Source organism: Sus scrofa, chromosome 9, assembly GCF_000003025.6.
Source record: "Sus scrofa isolate TJ Tabasco breed Duroc chromosome 9, Sscrofa11.1, whole genome shotgun sequence".
In the NCBI taxonomy this organism is placed as follows: domain Eukaryota; kingdom Metazoa; phylum Chordata; class Mammalia; order Artiodactyla; family Suidae; genus Sus; species Sus scrofa.
The window spans coordinates 103,946,392-103,964,063 of NC_010451.4; the positions used below are offsets into that span (position 1 = coordinate 103,946,392).

The 17,672-nt window shown below is 41.6% G+C and overlaps 1 protein-coding gene across 1 annotated transcript in view; it reads right to left on the reverse strand.

The window, feature by feature from the left end:
• Window positions 1-17,337, reverse strand: part of RELN (reelin) — a 502,874-nt gene extending 485,537 nt beyond the window's left edge. Inside the window, 1 exon segment of the mRNA XM_021063495.1 lies at window positions 17,068-17,337. Coding sequence (XP_020919154.1) covers window positions 17,068-17,293 — 226 coding nt within the window. The 5' untranslated portion in view covers window positions 17,294-17,337.

A 17,672-nucleotide genomic window follows, 5' to 3' on the forward strand; every position in this document is an offset into this window, starting at 1 on the left:
TCCATTTAATTACTTTAATTATTTTGGGATACCACTTTTACACAACAATTTAAACTATAACTGATTAGACAGAGTTTCAAAGTGCTAGAATTTGCTACTGATTCATTAAATAAAAATGTTTAAAGTGCCTGCTATGTGCCAGGCACTATTCCAGGCACTAGCAATAGAACTGCAAACAAAACACACAAAAATCCCTTCCCTGGTGGAACTTAAAAGCATTGTGCTAATGGTCACAGAAAAGGAAAGAGTCAAACATATAGGTGATGACACCACTTACGGAGGAAAATAAAGTGGTCCATGGGGATATGGGGTACTGGGGAGAAGAGGGGACAGAACTTCACAGAGTGTGGCCAGGGAAGAACTCATTGAGAAGGGGACATCTGAAATATGGATCTGAATCAGGAAGGGAGGACGCATGGGGCTACCCAGAGAACAGCACACAGAAAGGGGAACAGAAAGTGCAAAGGCCCCGAGATGAGACTGAGCCCCTTGTGTGTCTGAAGAACAAAAAAAAAAAAAAAGAGGCCCTGATGATTTCAGTGGAAGAGTAAGAGGAAAGTAATAAGATACGAGGTCAAATAAGTAACAGAGCATCTGGGTGCTGCGGGCCTTAGAGGACTTTCTCTTTTTCTCAGGGAGATGAAGAACAACAAAACGGACGGACAGAATTACGATGGAATTTATCATTCACATTCAGGCAACATTGCTGGGGAAACGAAGGCAGACCAGAGCTGTCACAGGCAACTGGGTGGAATGGCTGGTTGTCCTAGGGGTGAGAGGATATTGGTTTGAACCAAATCCCTCTCACTGCTGTTTTAATACAAAAGTGAAGGTGACGAGCACTATAGCAGGAAAAGTGATCAGGAGCCTGCTGTTATCCAGGTGAGAGAGGGTGGTGGCAATGGCAGATTCTGGATGTGTTTTAATGTAAAGCCGGCCAGACTTAGGCAAGAGGGACCTTTCAGAGGTGAAAGGGATGGATCAGATTGGGAAGTTAGGGAAAGAAGGTTAGGAGACGGGATCATTGTAAGGACTCAGTTGGCAATAGTGGAGTTGAGGAGACTCAAGGAGGAGCTGCTTTGGTGGCAAGGTGAGGGAAACAAGAAGATCCTTCGAGGGTACATTCAGTTTGAGATGCCAACAGACATCCAAGTGGAGAGGCTGGGGCAGGGGTAGTCAGGAGGAAGTCGCCAACATGCAGATGGCACCCGAAGCATGACAATGCTTGGGAGAAGGGCAGAGGAAAAGGAGAAAAGACAGAGCCCTGGGTGTCCCAACACTACAGAGACAAGGAGGAGGAGAAGAAAGCAAAAGAGGACCGAGAGAAGCACTTTGACATCTTCCTGGGTGAACTGTGGGGATGGTCTGTCTGCAGCAATGCCTGAAGCTCAGGCATGCTCTCACCACTTTACCTTTGAAATTCCCTTGCAGGTCACTGAATATAAGCTCCCTTGGGATTTGAGGTTAAAGAGAAAAGTGTACACGCCCCAGAGAACTGGGTTTCTTGTACAGGGGTAGGCAGTCTGTAGTGCCCTGTGCAGCTTTGAGAAGAGAATTAAATATTTTTGCAAAACCGCAAAAGCCTAAGTCCCTGTTAGGTTTGATCTATATGCATAATAAAAGGATAATTCTGCCCTCTATCCCTTCACCCCCGAAAATCACCAAAATTTTCACATCTGATGAGGGATGTCCCAGAGAACACTGCTTCTCCCCATGGGCTGTGTTTAAATACCTTGGTATCCCAGAGGTCATTTCATACCTTCTCAAACATACACTGCGAGTACTCTGGTACTCGTCTGTTCTTTCTGCCTGCCTTATACCTCGTCCCCCTTCTTTGGAGTAACAACACCTCTGTTTTCCTTCAGAGACAGATACCCCTCAGACCGCAACATCCACCTCAGTGGGACAGCCATCCCCCAGGTTGGCCAACGAGACCAACGTGTGGTCCTAGGAATTAGAATTCAGGAGTTCACGTGTGGTGCAGTGGTTAATGAATCCAACTAGGAACCATGAGGTTGTGGGTTCGATCCCTGCCCTTGCTCAGTGTGTTAATGATCAGACGTTGCTGTGAGCTGTGGTGTAGGTTGCAGACGTGGCTCGGATCCCACATTGCTGTGGCTCTGGTGTAGGCTGGCAGCTCCAGCTCTGATTAGACCCCTAGCCCGGGAACCTCCATATGTCGTGGGAGCGGCCCAAGAAATGGCAAAAAGACAAAAAAAATAAAAAATAAATATAAAAAATAAAGTCTATTAACATATATTAAAAAAAAAAAAAGGATTCAGTACACAAGAAAGAAAAGGAATTGGAGAGGATTCATCCAAACCATGGGGCCAGAAAAGCGTGAAGATCACCAAAAAAAAAAAAAAAAAAAAAAAAGCCAGAAAAATTTAAAAAGCCAGAATCATGATTCTTATGACCACGGCTCTTTCAGCAGTTGACCGCTATCTCCTCCAATACACTATTATCATTTCTAAGTCTAATGCTTGGATCTTCCCTTTTGCACATTAACCCACTTCCTATTAACAAATTCCTTTAGCCCAAGTTAGCCGGAACTGGTTTCTGGGGCTGGCAGCCAGAGTACCCAGGCATACCTACCAGTCTCCACACCGCACAGCTCTGGGGTAGCTCATAATAAGACCTCTAAATCTTCCAGTGGGTCAGGCTTTCAACATAAGTAAAAATAAAGGTTTAGAGGCTATCAAAAACAAAATAAAAGCTTAAGAAATTGTTTCATTTGGTACTATTCCAATAGCCACCCTAACTTCTGATTGTAAATTTTTCTTTTACTGACAAATCTTTCTAAGGAGAAACATTCCTTTCATTCACTGGAAATATGTGTTTTCTTTTTCTTTTTTTTTTTTTTTTTTTTTTTTTTGTCTTTTTGCCTTTTCTAGGGCCGCACCCAAGGCATGTGGAGGTTCCCAGACTAGGGGTCCAATCAGAGCTGTAGCCGCCAGCCTACACCACAGCCACAGCAGTGTGGGATCCAAGCCGCATCTGCGACCTACACCACAGCTCACGGCAACGCCGGATCCCCAACCCACTGAGCGAGGCCAGGGATAGAACCCACAACCTCACGGTTCCTAGTCGGATTCGTTAACCACTGCGCCATGATGGGAACTCCTATATTTCCTTTAATTAATCAAAGTAATGCTCTTTTTTTTTTTTTTTTTACAGCTGTTTCTACAGATGACAACCAAGCATGTACCTGCCTCGAGATTTCCTATTCTTTTATGTTTGCAGAGCTTCCGTGTTTTTCACGATGTTGTAGAAACAAGTGGGAATCACTGGCATAGCTGGGACAGGGTAAACTTGTTTAGACGTGCAGAAGTCATCCAGCCATGCAGGTCAAATCAGCTATTTTAACAACTGGGAAGAGAGCTTCATCTCCAGAGCATTTGCATTTTACTTCAGTGAATACAGATAGGTATCCCCTGGTTACTCATTGGTGATAATCAATTTTGAGTTTTACTTTACCATAGTCTTCCATATGTTTAAAACATTTCACAATTTATTTGGAATTCTAGTGTTTGCCTCACAGTTTCTGTTAAAAGGCTGACCTAAACCATTCATATCTGAGAGAAATAGTCTCAACAGTTTAATGGCTGCATCAGCTCAGATCCCCTGAGAAGCAGCCCCCCAGCTTCCTACACCATGCTGGAGGCTCCCAGATTTGCCGTTCAGAGTGACACCTTGGCACAGCTCACCAGCAAACAACAAAGGGAGAAATGATTTGGTCTGTTCTGCCTTTGAAAAAAAATGATCTCTCTGTGGACCTTCTCTACACTTTCTGGTAATAACTTTATAAAGGCTACTGTCCTTTTGTTAAAGTCCAATGAGGTACATTTTTCTCTCCTAGTGAAAGCATGGGCCTCCCTTCTCAGGCCTTCTGTGGGTTCTACCAGGAAGCTCCAGCCCCAAATCTGTCCTCCACCGTCTGGTTTAGCTTCCACCAGGGGTCAGTGGCTCTCAGTTCAGATCTGTTGGCAAACTCTGTAACAGTGACAAATCAGAAAACACTGGTGTTACCAATGTAATGTGACACTAATCACTGACAGCCTTGCAGTCCCTCCTGTGTCACCTCGCCTGGTTGCCACAAAGCTTAAGGCTAACCTCTGCCCTCCAAGGCAGGAGGTGAATTAATCTGGCGACAAGGGCAGGCCTAGTCCTTTTTTCTCATTCGAATAAGCTCAATAGCAAGTGATTTTTAAAGATCTGATCCATGTATGGGGGTGGGGGGGAAACCACTATAGGAGTCCCTGCTGTGTACAGTGGTTTAAGGATTCAGCATTGCTGGACTTCCCATGTGGCTCACAACACAACTACCCGGCATTGCTTCTACAAGGATTCAGCATTGCTGCAGCTGTGGCTTAGATAGCATCTGAGGCTCGGATTCAATCTGTGGCCGGGGAACTTCCATATGCCATGGGTGTGGCAAAAAACAAACAAACAAAAAAACCCTACAAACCTACAAAGCCAAGTACAAAACAAACATTATACTGCTGGTGTCACTATCACTGTGAGAGCAGCCCTATAACAAGCAAGCAAGCAGGTCAGACATTGCAGGATGCTCTGGCTCATCACCAGGATTTGTACCATGTACCCCGTCACTCAGTTTCACAGGCACTACCTGCAGACTGTTAACACATAAAGAAATTTCCTAAAGAGAGAAGTACATTGCACATGGATGAACTTGAACGAAAATCTTTTCAAATGCCTCTCTGCCTAAACTACAATTCTCCTGTATTCATGTCCTACTCAAATTCTACTAGTAAGAGAACAAATTTCCTATGTACTTGAAAATCTTCATTAAAATCACATTCTCCAAATTGTTAAAAATAAATCTGAGAAAAATTTGCAAATCCCTTTTTTATATTTGTATTATGATGTTACTTTTTAATCAACAGTGTACTAAATGATATCTTTGTTTTATGCTTTATCTGGAAGGTGATGTCTTGTCAAGGAATATTTAGGACTATAACATTATGGCCTTGTTCGGCATGAATACCATCTTCCTGGTTTGATTTTTCAAACTTTATTTTTTTTCTTTTGATGGCCTCACCTGAGGAATATGGAAGTTCCTCAGGCCAGGGGTCAATTGGAGCTGCAGCTGCTGGCTTATACCACAGCCCCAACGACACCAGACCTGAGCCACATCTGCAACCTACACCACAGCTTGCAGCAATGCTGGATCCTTAACCACTGAGGAAGGCCGAGGATCAAATCCACATCCTCAAAGAGACGACGTCAGGTCCTTAATCCAGAGCCACAATGGGAACTCCTTTATTTTATTTTATCTATTTATTTTGTCTTTTTAGGACTACACCTGTGGCATATGGAGGTTCCCAGGCTAGGGGTCAAATTGGAGCTATAGCCGCTGGCCTATATCCGCCACAGCAATGCCAGATCTGAGCTGTGTCTGTGACCTACACCACAGCTCATGGCAATGCCGGATCCTTAACCCACTGAGTGAGGCCAAGGATCGAACCTGCATCCTCATGGATACTAGTCAGATTCATTTCCGCAGAGCCACAACAGGAACTCCGAACTCTTTTATTTTAAATAACAAAATGAGCTTTTACTTTTCCTCATCTCCTCTTTCTTAAAATGTCTTTTGTTATTTCTTATTACCCCTTTCTTGAAATAATTGTCATTTCTAAAAATAAATGAATACAGGTTAAAAGCATGGATTTTGGGGAAAGACTGACTGAGAACTCCTGTATCATAGCTTTATGATCTTGGGCAAAACACCAACTTTGCTGTGACTTAGTTTCTACATCCACAAAATGAGGATAATAGTATCTACCTCATGAGGTTGTTATGAGAATTACATGAATTGATATATGTAAACCATATATATCAGTACCTGACATATACTAGGTACTACTTTAAGGTTTGCTATTAGTAATGTTACTGTTATTAACGTATTCCTAAATTCTTGAGTTGCCTTTTAAAAAAATTTTTATAGTATCAGTGCTTGGAATGGGAAGGTGAACCCACTTTTCTAAACAAGCTCAAAACCAAATTTCCTTATATTCCTCCATCACAAACACTGGACATATACTTTTTTTTTTTTTTTTTTTTTTTTTTTTTTTGCAGGATGAGGATGCAGGAAGTGTTTACATGAGAAAAGGAAGTAAAGAAGATCTGGAACTATGATCATCGGATATTTCAACATGCATAACAAAGGTGGTCTAAATGAAAAGATTACACGGTCCTAAAGGTGAGACTGAGATGTCTGTTTCCTCTGTCGACAGGCAGCAAGCAAGAGAAAGGACAACATTGGATTTGGTCCTAAAGGCTGAGCCAGACATAATAAACAAGGTTAAGGTTGGGGTCGTGCTCACATTCACAGCCATGTCACACATTAAGTATTTTAAGTGTCAACAGGATTCACATACGGTGATGCTGCATTTTAGAGAGATAGGACTGACAGGAAACCAAGTTCATAAACAAACTCAGTAGCATAAATTGTCAGTTACAAGAAACTCCAGAAATGGGAGGTCACATGAGGGTTATCTTCTCAAACCATTACTAAAACGTCAACATAAAAAGCACTCTGTTTGTCACCTGCAGAAGTAGCACATCCATATTCTGAAAATACATCATCAAAACTGTCTTAGGAAACAATCTAGTTCTATCAAGGTGACCAAAAGCAATTCTATGGGAGAAACAGAGCAGTTCAGAGCTTGCTACAAGAGTTGTCGTTAACCTGAAAGAGAATATATACTGAGTCACGTATGTGTTTAAAGAAAAAAAATAGGATTGCATTCACCTGCAAATAACAAGAACCTGACTCATTTTTCCTACGATGTAAGAAATCCAGAAGAGGTATTCCAAGGCTGATACGGCTGCTCAAGTGTATGAATAAAGGCCCAGGCTCCTTGTGAACTCCCGGTCTTCCATCCTCAGCATGTGACCATCCCTCAAAGTCACAAGATGGTTGTACCACATCCTGACTAGAAGAAATGGGTAAGGGCAAAGCAGAAAGCAAAGGTTTGCTAAGTCCTTTTAAAAATCATCTTTATCAATTTTAGACATAATCCTTTCAATAATTTAGAAATCCACTTCATTAAATCACACGGCAGGGACCTTAGAGGTGAGCGTTTTCAACTAGACACAGAGTTGTTCTCGAAATTAGTTTGTGAGAAAGGGAGTTTTAGGAGTTCCCGTCGTGGCGCAGTGGTTAACGAATCCGACTAGGAACCATGAGGTTGCGGCTTCGGTCCCTGCTCTTGCTCAGTGGGTTAACGATCCGGCGTTGCCGTGAGCTGTGGTGTAGGCTGCAGACGCTGCTCGGATCCCGCGTTGCTGTGGCTCTGGCGTAGGCCGGTGGCTACAGCTCCGATTCAACCCCTAGCCTGGGAACCTCCATATGCCACGGGAGCGGCCCAAGAAATAGCAACAACAACAACAACAAAAAAAAAAAAAAAAAAAAAAAATGAAAGGGAGTTTTCGTAACCACTGGGTAGACAATGAGAATGTATGCCACATAACAAGGCACTGCAGAATCTAGAAACAGGTCAATGTTTCTCCAGTACTGTCTAGGGAAGGTGCCAACCAGCACAGGTGACATGGGTTGGATGGAGAAGCTTTTCTGGATGCTGGAATCTACTGAGATCATCTAACTCCATGCTCCCAAACAGCCTACCCATATAAACTTTGATACAGTGGACAGACAGAATACACTTGCCAGCCAGCACCTTTATCCTGACAAGTCTAGTTTTATCATGAATAAACTGGTCTTATACTTCTCCACCTGGCTGTGTGTGGCTTTAAGTTTCCAGAGTCAGTCCACTATCAAAATCAATTTCTCTCAGTTCTAGTTTTGTTGAAATAGTTTTGTGTTTTAAAATTATTTTACACACTGTTGTAGATACATATAGGATTTAACAAAATACACTAAACTGGTATTACTTACTTATCGTGGCATCTTTCCTAGACTATCACCTAAGTACACAAAATTTGGTTGTTATAATGGCCATCAACAAAAGAAAAAAATACTCAATTTAGGATCAGGAAGGTCTGACCTAGGAAATGGCTAACTTAAAGAAGTTTTGGTTAATTATAGGCAAATCATTTATTCTGGCAGGGAAGCTCTCTCTCTCTCTCTCTCTCTCTCTTTTTTTTTTTTTTTTTTTTTTTTTTTTGGTTTTTAGGGCTGCACCGGAGGCATATAGAGCTTCAGGTCTACACCACAGCCACAGCCACGCCACATCTTCCGACCTACACCACAGCTCATGGCAGCGCTGGATCCTTAACCCACTGAGTGAGGCCAGGGATGGAATCCACAGTTCGTTTCTGCTGCACTACAATGGCAACTCCATGGGACGCACTTTCTGATCATACATATTTGGTGATGAGAGATTTTTTTTGTTTCTTTGTTTTTTACTTTTGTGACCCTCCTCAATATACTCAGCTTGGAATTTCCTTTGAAATGGGCCACATATTGATAAGGCAAAAATGAACAGGCATAGGTGAAGAGCTCCTATCTGTACACACACTGCTTCAAATATCCTTATCCAACGCTGGGTGATTGTACAAAATGATAATAACTACTATCTAATAAGCACCTACTGTGTGCCAGGTGCTTTATATGCATTACCTTATTTAATAACTGCAGCCCTAGAATATGGATATTATTATTTCTACATTAGAAATGAAGAAACTGGGGGAGTCCTCATTGTGGCTCAGTGGGTTAAAGACCAGATGTCACTGTGAGGATGGTGGGTTCAATCCTTGGCGTCAGCCAGTGGGTTAAGGATCTGTGCCTGTGACTGTGGCACAGGCTACAACTGCAGCTGCAATTTCAACCCTAGCCCAGGAACTTGAACATGCCACAGGGAGGCCATAAAAAGAAAAAAAAAAGAAAGAAATGAGGAAACTGGGGCTGAGAGAGAACAGGTAACTTGCTGAAGGCACACAATGACTAAGTGGCAGAGAAAGAACATGTGCATGGGTCTCTCTGCTGCCAAAGCTTGAATTCTTCCCAGCACACCACTGTGCCTCCCTAGACTTCTCTTTTCAACGTAATAAGTCAGCTCTCAACCAAGTAATCTTTCGATTTTTGCTCTAGAACAGACATTAGAGTTCACAGATATAGAGCAATAAAATAGGTCTTGCTGAAGAAAGACTGTGAAACTTACCCCAAGGCAACACACCCCACTTCTTGACTCTCAACCTAATGTCCACACAAAGGTCCCCCACCTTTTTTTTTGTCTTTTTAGGGCCACATCCATGGCATATGGAGGTTCCCAGGCTAGGGGCTGAATCGGAGCTGTAGCCGTCAGCCTACACCACGGACACAGCCACACCAGATCCCAGCCACATCTGCGACCTACACCACAGCTCACTGCAATGCCAGATCCTTAACCCACTGAGCAAGGCCAGGGATCGAACACACAACCTCATGGCTCCTAGTTGGATTCGTTTCCCCTGCACCACAAAGGGAACTCCCCACCCCTTTTTTAACCTGCCCATTAAGTGCCAGCTACCTACAAAGGTAGCATCATTATTTCAATGCTATGCTTAAGAAGTTTGGCAATGAGACCAGCCAGTAAATGAGATGACTAGAGAGGGCTGAGGTGATGAGAGCAACAGTCCTTCACCTATTTACTAGAAGAGTCTCTGAGCACTCAAGCATTCAAGACATCTCCAAACTCAGCTGCTTTTTAGATCCAAGCTAATTCAACGTGCAGTTTTCTAAATTCTACAACACTTCCTTAAGGTACGTATATATATGTGCTTTCGTGCACAAACTTCTGATTCTGCAGTTTGATCCCACAGCTGATGGGGGGAGCAGCTAACTCAGAATTAAACAGCTACTGGCTTGGCAGTTCTTCTGAGAGGCTTTACAGTGTAGAGGGAAGAGCCTACTCTCTTATCAGGAGTAATTAACCCATGATTTCTTTCAAAGGGCAAGCGCATGTCACAGAAAGATAATGTTAATTTTTTAAGAGAGAACTATAAAAGCCTCCTCGCTCACTTTTATTATTGAAAATATCCAATGATTACAATAACTTATACAAATACACTAATATTTTTCCATGTTACAGTTAGAGGAGAGAAAAGCAGAGATGGTGACAGGAAATCTAAAGGAAAGAAAGAAAAAGAGAAAGAACTGAAGGAGCAAATGAATCAAGTTGTGAAGCTGAAAAGAGGAAGGAAGAGGAGAGTGAAAGCAATGCCCTGTGATATGGAGGAAGGGAGCAAAAGAAGAAAGAAAATGAGAAAATTGGGGCAGGTGGGGTAGGCGACATGGGAGAAAGCAGGTGAGAGACAGACGGAAAGGCATAGAAAGACAACTCTGACTTGAGCTATGCTTATTGGTAAACTGCCATCACTCCTTCATGTCACCTAGCACGTGGGCACCGGCAAACATCAATACCCTGTGTTATCTGAAACTCTCGTGAGCTCTTCTACAGTTTCAAATAATTCTTTCATCAATATAATTTAGTTTATTTTGTTTTCCAAATGAAGTTTATGTTTCTTAGGAAAGCTAATTTAGCATTAAAAGATGACCTGGGTTTTCAATGTTGACTTGGCAACCTCAGAGTTCCTATAACTATCTCTTTGTGGCATTCAAACCTATCTAATTCTCTTAGCTTTGTTTTTCAAATGATCAGAGCTTCCTTAAGCCGCAAATCAACAACATCTGTAGTGATCCTTCCACAAACCCCCAAGTTCAGTGGCTACATTTAGCGCCTACAGGAGACTGAATAAAGGGGAGGAAATGTGTAGTTCTAGAGAAGCACACATGTTAGAAATAATTGGTTAGCCCATAGGCACAGCATTCAACCCTGCAGAAGCTCTGCCTTCAGTGAGATGGGCATGGCAGGTGACCATGGTGAAAATTACTCTCTAAGCTACACAACTGACACTAAAGTGAGATCACCTCATGGGGAATTTTCTGAGAGCCAAGGATGTTTTTTCACATACGCCATCCCTGTGTTTGAACGGTCATGATGAAATATTCATGTTTGAAAATTCAACTCCAATTTCTTAAAATGTCTTTTTAATACTTCCTGTTTAAGGTTAATATGATTAAAATTATACAGTCTGGGTATTTTATAAATAACGCTAAAATCAGTGAGGTAGGCATAGGGTGGATTAATCACTCAAACTATTCTCAAAGATAAAGTATTTAGATAAATGAATTTTACTTTTCATGTGTGTTATGTCACTACCCAGACATAGTATAAACCACTTCTCTTTGTTTACAGTGAACCTGCCCGTTCTAACCAAATGCACTGAGTGTAGGGCCATCCATTTTTTTTCTATTCTTATATGCCATAAAGAACTTTAAAAAAAAAAAAGAAAAAAACTTTATATTTTTGTGCAAGAACATATACAAGATTTTTTTTTAATTTATTTATGCTTTTCTAATGAACGGCTATTTGAAATATATTTCAAATAATATGCAACAGCAATTACCTGCGAAGATTAAAGACATAATAAATAACTGTCAAAGCAGATTTGAAGAACAATTACACTTAATATGCAACATATCCTAAAAACTGATAATGTAAGGTTCCCATATCATCTATAGAGTTGACCAACTCCAGATAGGGAAAAATAAATAAATCAGATAAGTTTCAGATACTGTCTTTTGAATGAAACTAATTTATGAAAAAATTTGAAAGTCAGTAGTATTGACTTTAAAGTCTTGCGAAAATACCTATCACTATGCTTCTCAAAGGTGATAAGAAAAACTCATTGGAATAAGACGGTTCTGTAAAAACTGTATGATTACAATGATACAACTTTCTTATTTTATTCTTTTTTGTTGTTGTTGTCATTTCAGGGCCACACCCTCGGCATATGGAGGTTTCCAGGCTAGGGGTCCAATCAGAGCTGTAGCCACCGGCCTACACCACAGCCACAGCCACAGCCACATGGGATCCAAACCGCATCTGTGTTCTACACCACAGCTCACAGCAATGCTGGATCCTTAACGCAATAAATAAGGCCAGGTATCGAACCTGCATACTCATGGATACTAGTTGCATTGTTTAACCACTAAGCCATGATGGGATCTCCTTATTTTATTCTTTAACATTTTAAATGAAAATAAAAATAGTAATTTAAAATACTGATAAAAAATTGGAGGGAATTATTCTAATTAAATAATTTCTAGTAATGTACTACTGTGACTGAAGTAAGAATACCTGCCTAAATTAGATGTTTTCAATTATGATTCTAAAGACCTGGTTTTTTTAGTTTATGATTTGAATTGAAACTCATACAGGGAATATATATTAAAGAAACAGCTATGTGATTTAATACGCAATCTGAACATCAGTAAAATAAGTTTGAAACAAACTGTAGAGAGCAAGATGAACTATAAAAGCAGCAGCGTAAAAGCTTTAAATTGCTCCATCTTTATAGTCATACTCAAACAAGAAAGAGCAAACTGCTGGTAAAGAGCAGTTCACTTATAAATTGCATCTGACAAGTAATTCTGAGAGTTTAAATATACATGAAAGACAAATATCCACTCACCTGATCAACAACCCAGTTACTTTAGGAGTATTAGATAACTTTAATTCAAATTAAAAAATCATTCTTTTGAAAGAAATTTAATGTGGAGCATATTACCCAAAATTATGTCTAACATATGTATTATTTGAGTATTTGAAAAGTCATTACATTGCACTGCCTTTGAACAGTGATTTTTAAATAGCAACCAGTTGATTCTAAGAGCATATGTATACATAATACGAATACTGGCAATTGTTACAACAAAATAAATACTTTATACTGATTTTATCTTTCTTTAGGTGAACGTTTTGTTTTAGTAGTTGAAATTGATTTTCCTATCTACCCCACAAAATGGTTAAATAAACAACAGGATGAAAATGTAGCAGGGGAGAACTATTCAATAGTGATAATTGGATTTACAAAATATAATCAAATTCCCTTTTTAAAGCATCATGCTTTACTATCAATTCAGTTCCACTTAACACAGAGTTTTTTTCATCAATCAATATTTCAGAGCATTTTTTCACTGTAATGGAACATTTCCTCCACCTTATGACACCCGTAATAATGGGGATTCTGATCTATTTAGAAATTCATGCCTCGGGAGCGGCCCAAGAAATAGCAAAAAGACAAAAAAAAAAAAAAAAAAAAAAAAAAAAAAAGAAATTCAGATAAATTGTCTCACCAAAGCTCAAGTGCTTTACACAGACTAATTTACCTATGCTTGGCTTTCATAGATAATGTTTTTTCTTATATCTGACCTCTCCTTTCTGATGATGACTACGGAATAAAGCCCATCTTGTGAGTAGAAAGGTCCTTACTACATGATTTCGGGGTTATCTAAAAGTCTTTCTATCTCAAAATACATTATCTGCTTGTTCAGTGATGCCAAAATTCTTTTAATCAAAAGTAGAAAAACATCTCTCCATAGTTGTAACTAAGACTGTGGGAGAATATAACATTGACAAGTCACAGTTATTATACATTGGTTGGAGGAGAGGTTGTCAACAAAAGCCTGAGGAGTGGAGGTGAGGAAGAGGGATTATCATGGGAAAGAAAGCTGCAGACCTCAAGTCAAGCTTCATGTGTTTCACAAGACTGCCCTGGTCCTTGTGAGAAGCAGTAGTGAATCGCCAGATGTGGCTGAGAAAGAGAAATGGCTGCCTGACTGGACCATCTGAGTTTCCATTTCCTATTATTTGCAACTTTCTACCAAAAAATAACTCAGGTTTGGGCCTGGAAACCATGTTGCAGAAACCAACATTTCTGGATCTGCGCAAAAAGAAAGAAGAAAGAAAGGAAGGAAGGAAGAAAAGGAAATTCTAGGAAAAAAATGTTCTGACCCTGAGACCTTTCTAATTCAACATGAGATATATATATATATCATGAAACCTCTTTTTTGTTGGGCTTCTAACTGTATTCATCATGCAAAGACACCATAGGTCACAGCGTCATTTCAAAAAAGTCATAGACAACAGAATTTAAAAGATATAGGAAGATGACAACAGAAATACCAAGCAACCAAGTAATGAGAACCAGTAGACATAACCATGCACTATTTACAGAGTTGCCAAAACTGCAAACAGATCGATATACTACTTAACACTGGAAATAAGTGACAATTCTGTTAGGCAGCTGAGTTTCAAATTCTGTGGTATTCATTTCTGGTTTTGTTTTTTGTTTTTTCCAAAAGACTTACAATAGAAATCTTTAAATGAATACAATGCAAATACAGAGACACACAATTTTGAACCACTTTAATACTAGACTGACATCTGCCTCCCCATTTCACATTCTGTCTCCCAGCACAAGTATTAGAGGTCAGCTGACACAGCCTTATTTAATGTCACTGTCTGTGTTAGGTGCCATTGTACCTCTATCTCGATTCATTCTTCCAGGTAAAAAAGTAACAGCCATCAACAGCACCCAAACACCATTGTCTCAAATGCTAAGTTCAATATAAATCAGAGACAAGACTGATTTTTCCTGACATAACTATTACATTTTTGTTTTGTTTTGTGTTTTTGCCTTTTGAGGGCCGCTCCCACGGCATATGGAGGTTCCCAGGCTAGAGGCCTAATTGGAGCTGTAGCCACCGGCCTAGGCCAGAGCCACAGCAACGCGGGATTCGAGCCGCGTCTGCAACCTATACCACACACAGATCACGGCAATGCCGGATCCTTAACCCACTGAGCAAGGCCAGGGATTGAACCCCTAACCTCTTGGTTCCTAGTCGGATTCATTAACCACTGAGCCACGACGGGAACTCCAACTTATTACATTTTAAAGGTTTACAAAATTAGAAATAAAGTCTCAAGCTAATATTTTGCATATTTTTTAGTTTGAAGAAAATTTGGCTGAACAACCTCTTACTTTGGTTCCATATAAAACGAGCTAATGACAAAAGTATATTAGGTTAAGTTTTTCTATCAACAGTTCAAACCTTAAATACATGTTACATAATTGATTTTAACATTAATTTCCAGAAGTGTAAAAGAAAAAGAGACATATGTAAGCATCATTTCATTTTTAAACATTTCTTCTACCTACAGAAAATTTTACAAGGAAGAACTTACTGAAGGCCTATAGCTACAGCCAGTTTCAAAACTAAATATCTGACAAAACAGGTAACAGGAATTTAAGATCTTACTACAGCCATTCTCAAAGCTTATAATAATTTGATCTTCTAAAACTTAAATAACATTTTTCTACCTTTTCTGGTAGTGGAAGAGGTAGAAATTGAGACACTCCCACACAATGTGCAACCTGAAGTATTACACTTTATTCTTGCCCTTTATCATTCATTCCTTTTTGGACTTAGAGATAAGAGATATGATTACTGTCAGTCTTAGGTGACTTATATTTGCTAGCTTTATAACAAAAGCAAAGGCTATGTCATAGTTTGGTATTTTATATTTTTCTATGTTGCCACCTTACAAAAGACATGGAAAACAGGAGGGGGGGGGAAGCCTCCGTATTATCACATGGTCTTCCATTACAACCTGACAATCACACCTTTTAGCCCAGCGGTGGCTCACTTACCTACCACTCTCACTTAGAGCTAATAACAGGCAAGTACCTTTGCTAAGGGTCACACCAAGAGACAGGCTCAATCCATCAGTCTTTGGGTGAGTTCTGAGTTGCCATTATATTGGCTGGCCCTTCTACTTAAAAATGAATTCAGAAAAACACCAGATTGTTCTTGGGAAGGGAATACAATGAGCACTTTTATTAAAGAAGAGACTAGTTACAGAAAATGAATATTCCAAAGTCTAAAATTCCACCAAATTAGACCCCTGCTTTACAGAAAAGGCTGCCATCATGCCACTAGAAAGTTGTAAGAGCACTATTTTAAATCTCTAGAAGGCATTTATTTAGGCTAAATATTTTAAAGCGGATATGAAGAGGGTTTTATGTAGAAAACTCAAGGATTTTTATCAGTTTTATATGCATGTTTATCTGAAATGGCAGCTGCTCCGTGGATTATCTCCTGCTATGTCAATAACTATTATCCTACAAGATATGGCAACTATGACATGCGATTGTTACTAGACAATAGTTTCTATTTGGTTGGATATCAATATTTTTGCCTTGAAATTCTAGTTAAACAGTGTCTATCACCACTTAAAACCTCCACTGCAATGAAATATCAGAAGTTCCAGTGGAAATAACAGAAAAGACAATATCTTTTTATTTTTTCACATCCTCGATTTACTAGCTTAAAATATGAAAAAATGCATGCACTACATAGAGGTCTATTGCTTGCAGCTAAATTGTTCTTTTTCCATCATGTTTAATTTTGATGAAGAATCTCGTAACGATCTTTTTTTTTTTTTTTTTATGGTTCTTTACATTATAAGGAACTTCCAGTCCCTACCTGGAATTTAAAGCTGTGCAGATTAAAGACCAAGTCATTAATAAACATCACAGACATCATTCTAAAATCAAGGAGCACGTTAAAAGTAAGAGCGGAATCAGGAAAAAACCCATCAATTCCTGACATTTTAAACGCCACTTTAAAAAGAAGAAAGCGCTGGAAGCAGCCACTCCATGTCAGGAGGACTGTTTGACACTGAAGGAAACGACAGGAACCCCTGGCTGGGAAGCAGCGGGAACTTTGTGGCGGGCGGCGGAGGCGCGGGCGGCCGCCGACCCGGGCGCGTCAATCTGTCACAAGCCGGTCCGTAAAGCTCAGCGCCAGCCCCAGCGCCACCGGGTGCACTTCGGAGGGGACCGGCAGCAGGACAAAGGTCTGGGATCCAAGAACTCGGGTTAAAGAAACAAGATGCGCGGATTCATTCAAGTGTCAGCTGCCAGAACCAAGAGTGAGGGCAAAGACCCGCCACATTCTCCGCCGTTTCCCACCAGAACCAGTTCCTCGCCGGGAGACGCCAGAGGGGAGTGTGTGGTCTGAGGGGCAGGGGTGAATAAAGCCCAACTCGCGACTCCATCCTCCACTAACTTTCTCTCCCTCCACGGAGCGCACAATTTAGGCAAAGGGGTCAGGTCGCGGTTCAACCGCCCCCTGGAAGAAGGAAAGGGAAAGACAGCTGCGCTGGGCGTGAGCGCGGATGCTGTGGTACCTACCATGGTATTCTTGTCCCGGTACGTAGTAGGTGGGGTGGCCCGCAATGTGCAGGGAAATGAGCACCTCACCCTGCTCCCCATCCCCTTCCAGCTCCCCGTGGTGGGTGCACAGGAAAAAGAAGGGCGAAAAGCGGGGGTAATAGCCCACCGCCGCGTGCGCCCTCAGCGTCGCCCCCAGCAACAGCACCAGGAGGAAAGTCCGCGGGGCCCAGCAACTGCGCTCCATGCCGCCGCCGCCGCCGCACGCTCCGAGCGCCGCTCTCTCATTCAGTTTTGGAGACGCAGGGATGGAGGAGCCGCGCGGAGGGAAGGTGAGAAGACGGCAGAGGGAGCAGAGCAGCTGGGGCGCGGAGCCCCGCCGGGAAGTTCCGCGGCACACGGCGGCTTCCAAAGTTTCTTTGGGCCGCGGGAGCGCGGGGCCAGCCTGCCGGCGCCGTGAGCGCGTCGGCCGCTGCCTCGGTGCGCCGCCGCCGCCTGTGCGCGACGCCCCTCGGCCAGGCCTGGGAAAGCGCCCGCCCCCCTCCACACCTTCTTAAAGCCCCGGGCGCCGAGTCCCCCCCACCCCCGACGCCGCCGCCACACGTGTCCGGGCCGAACCCCCGCCC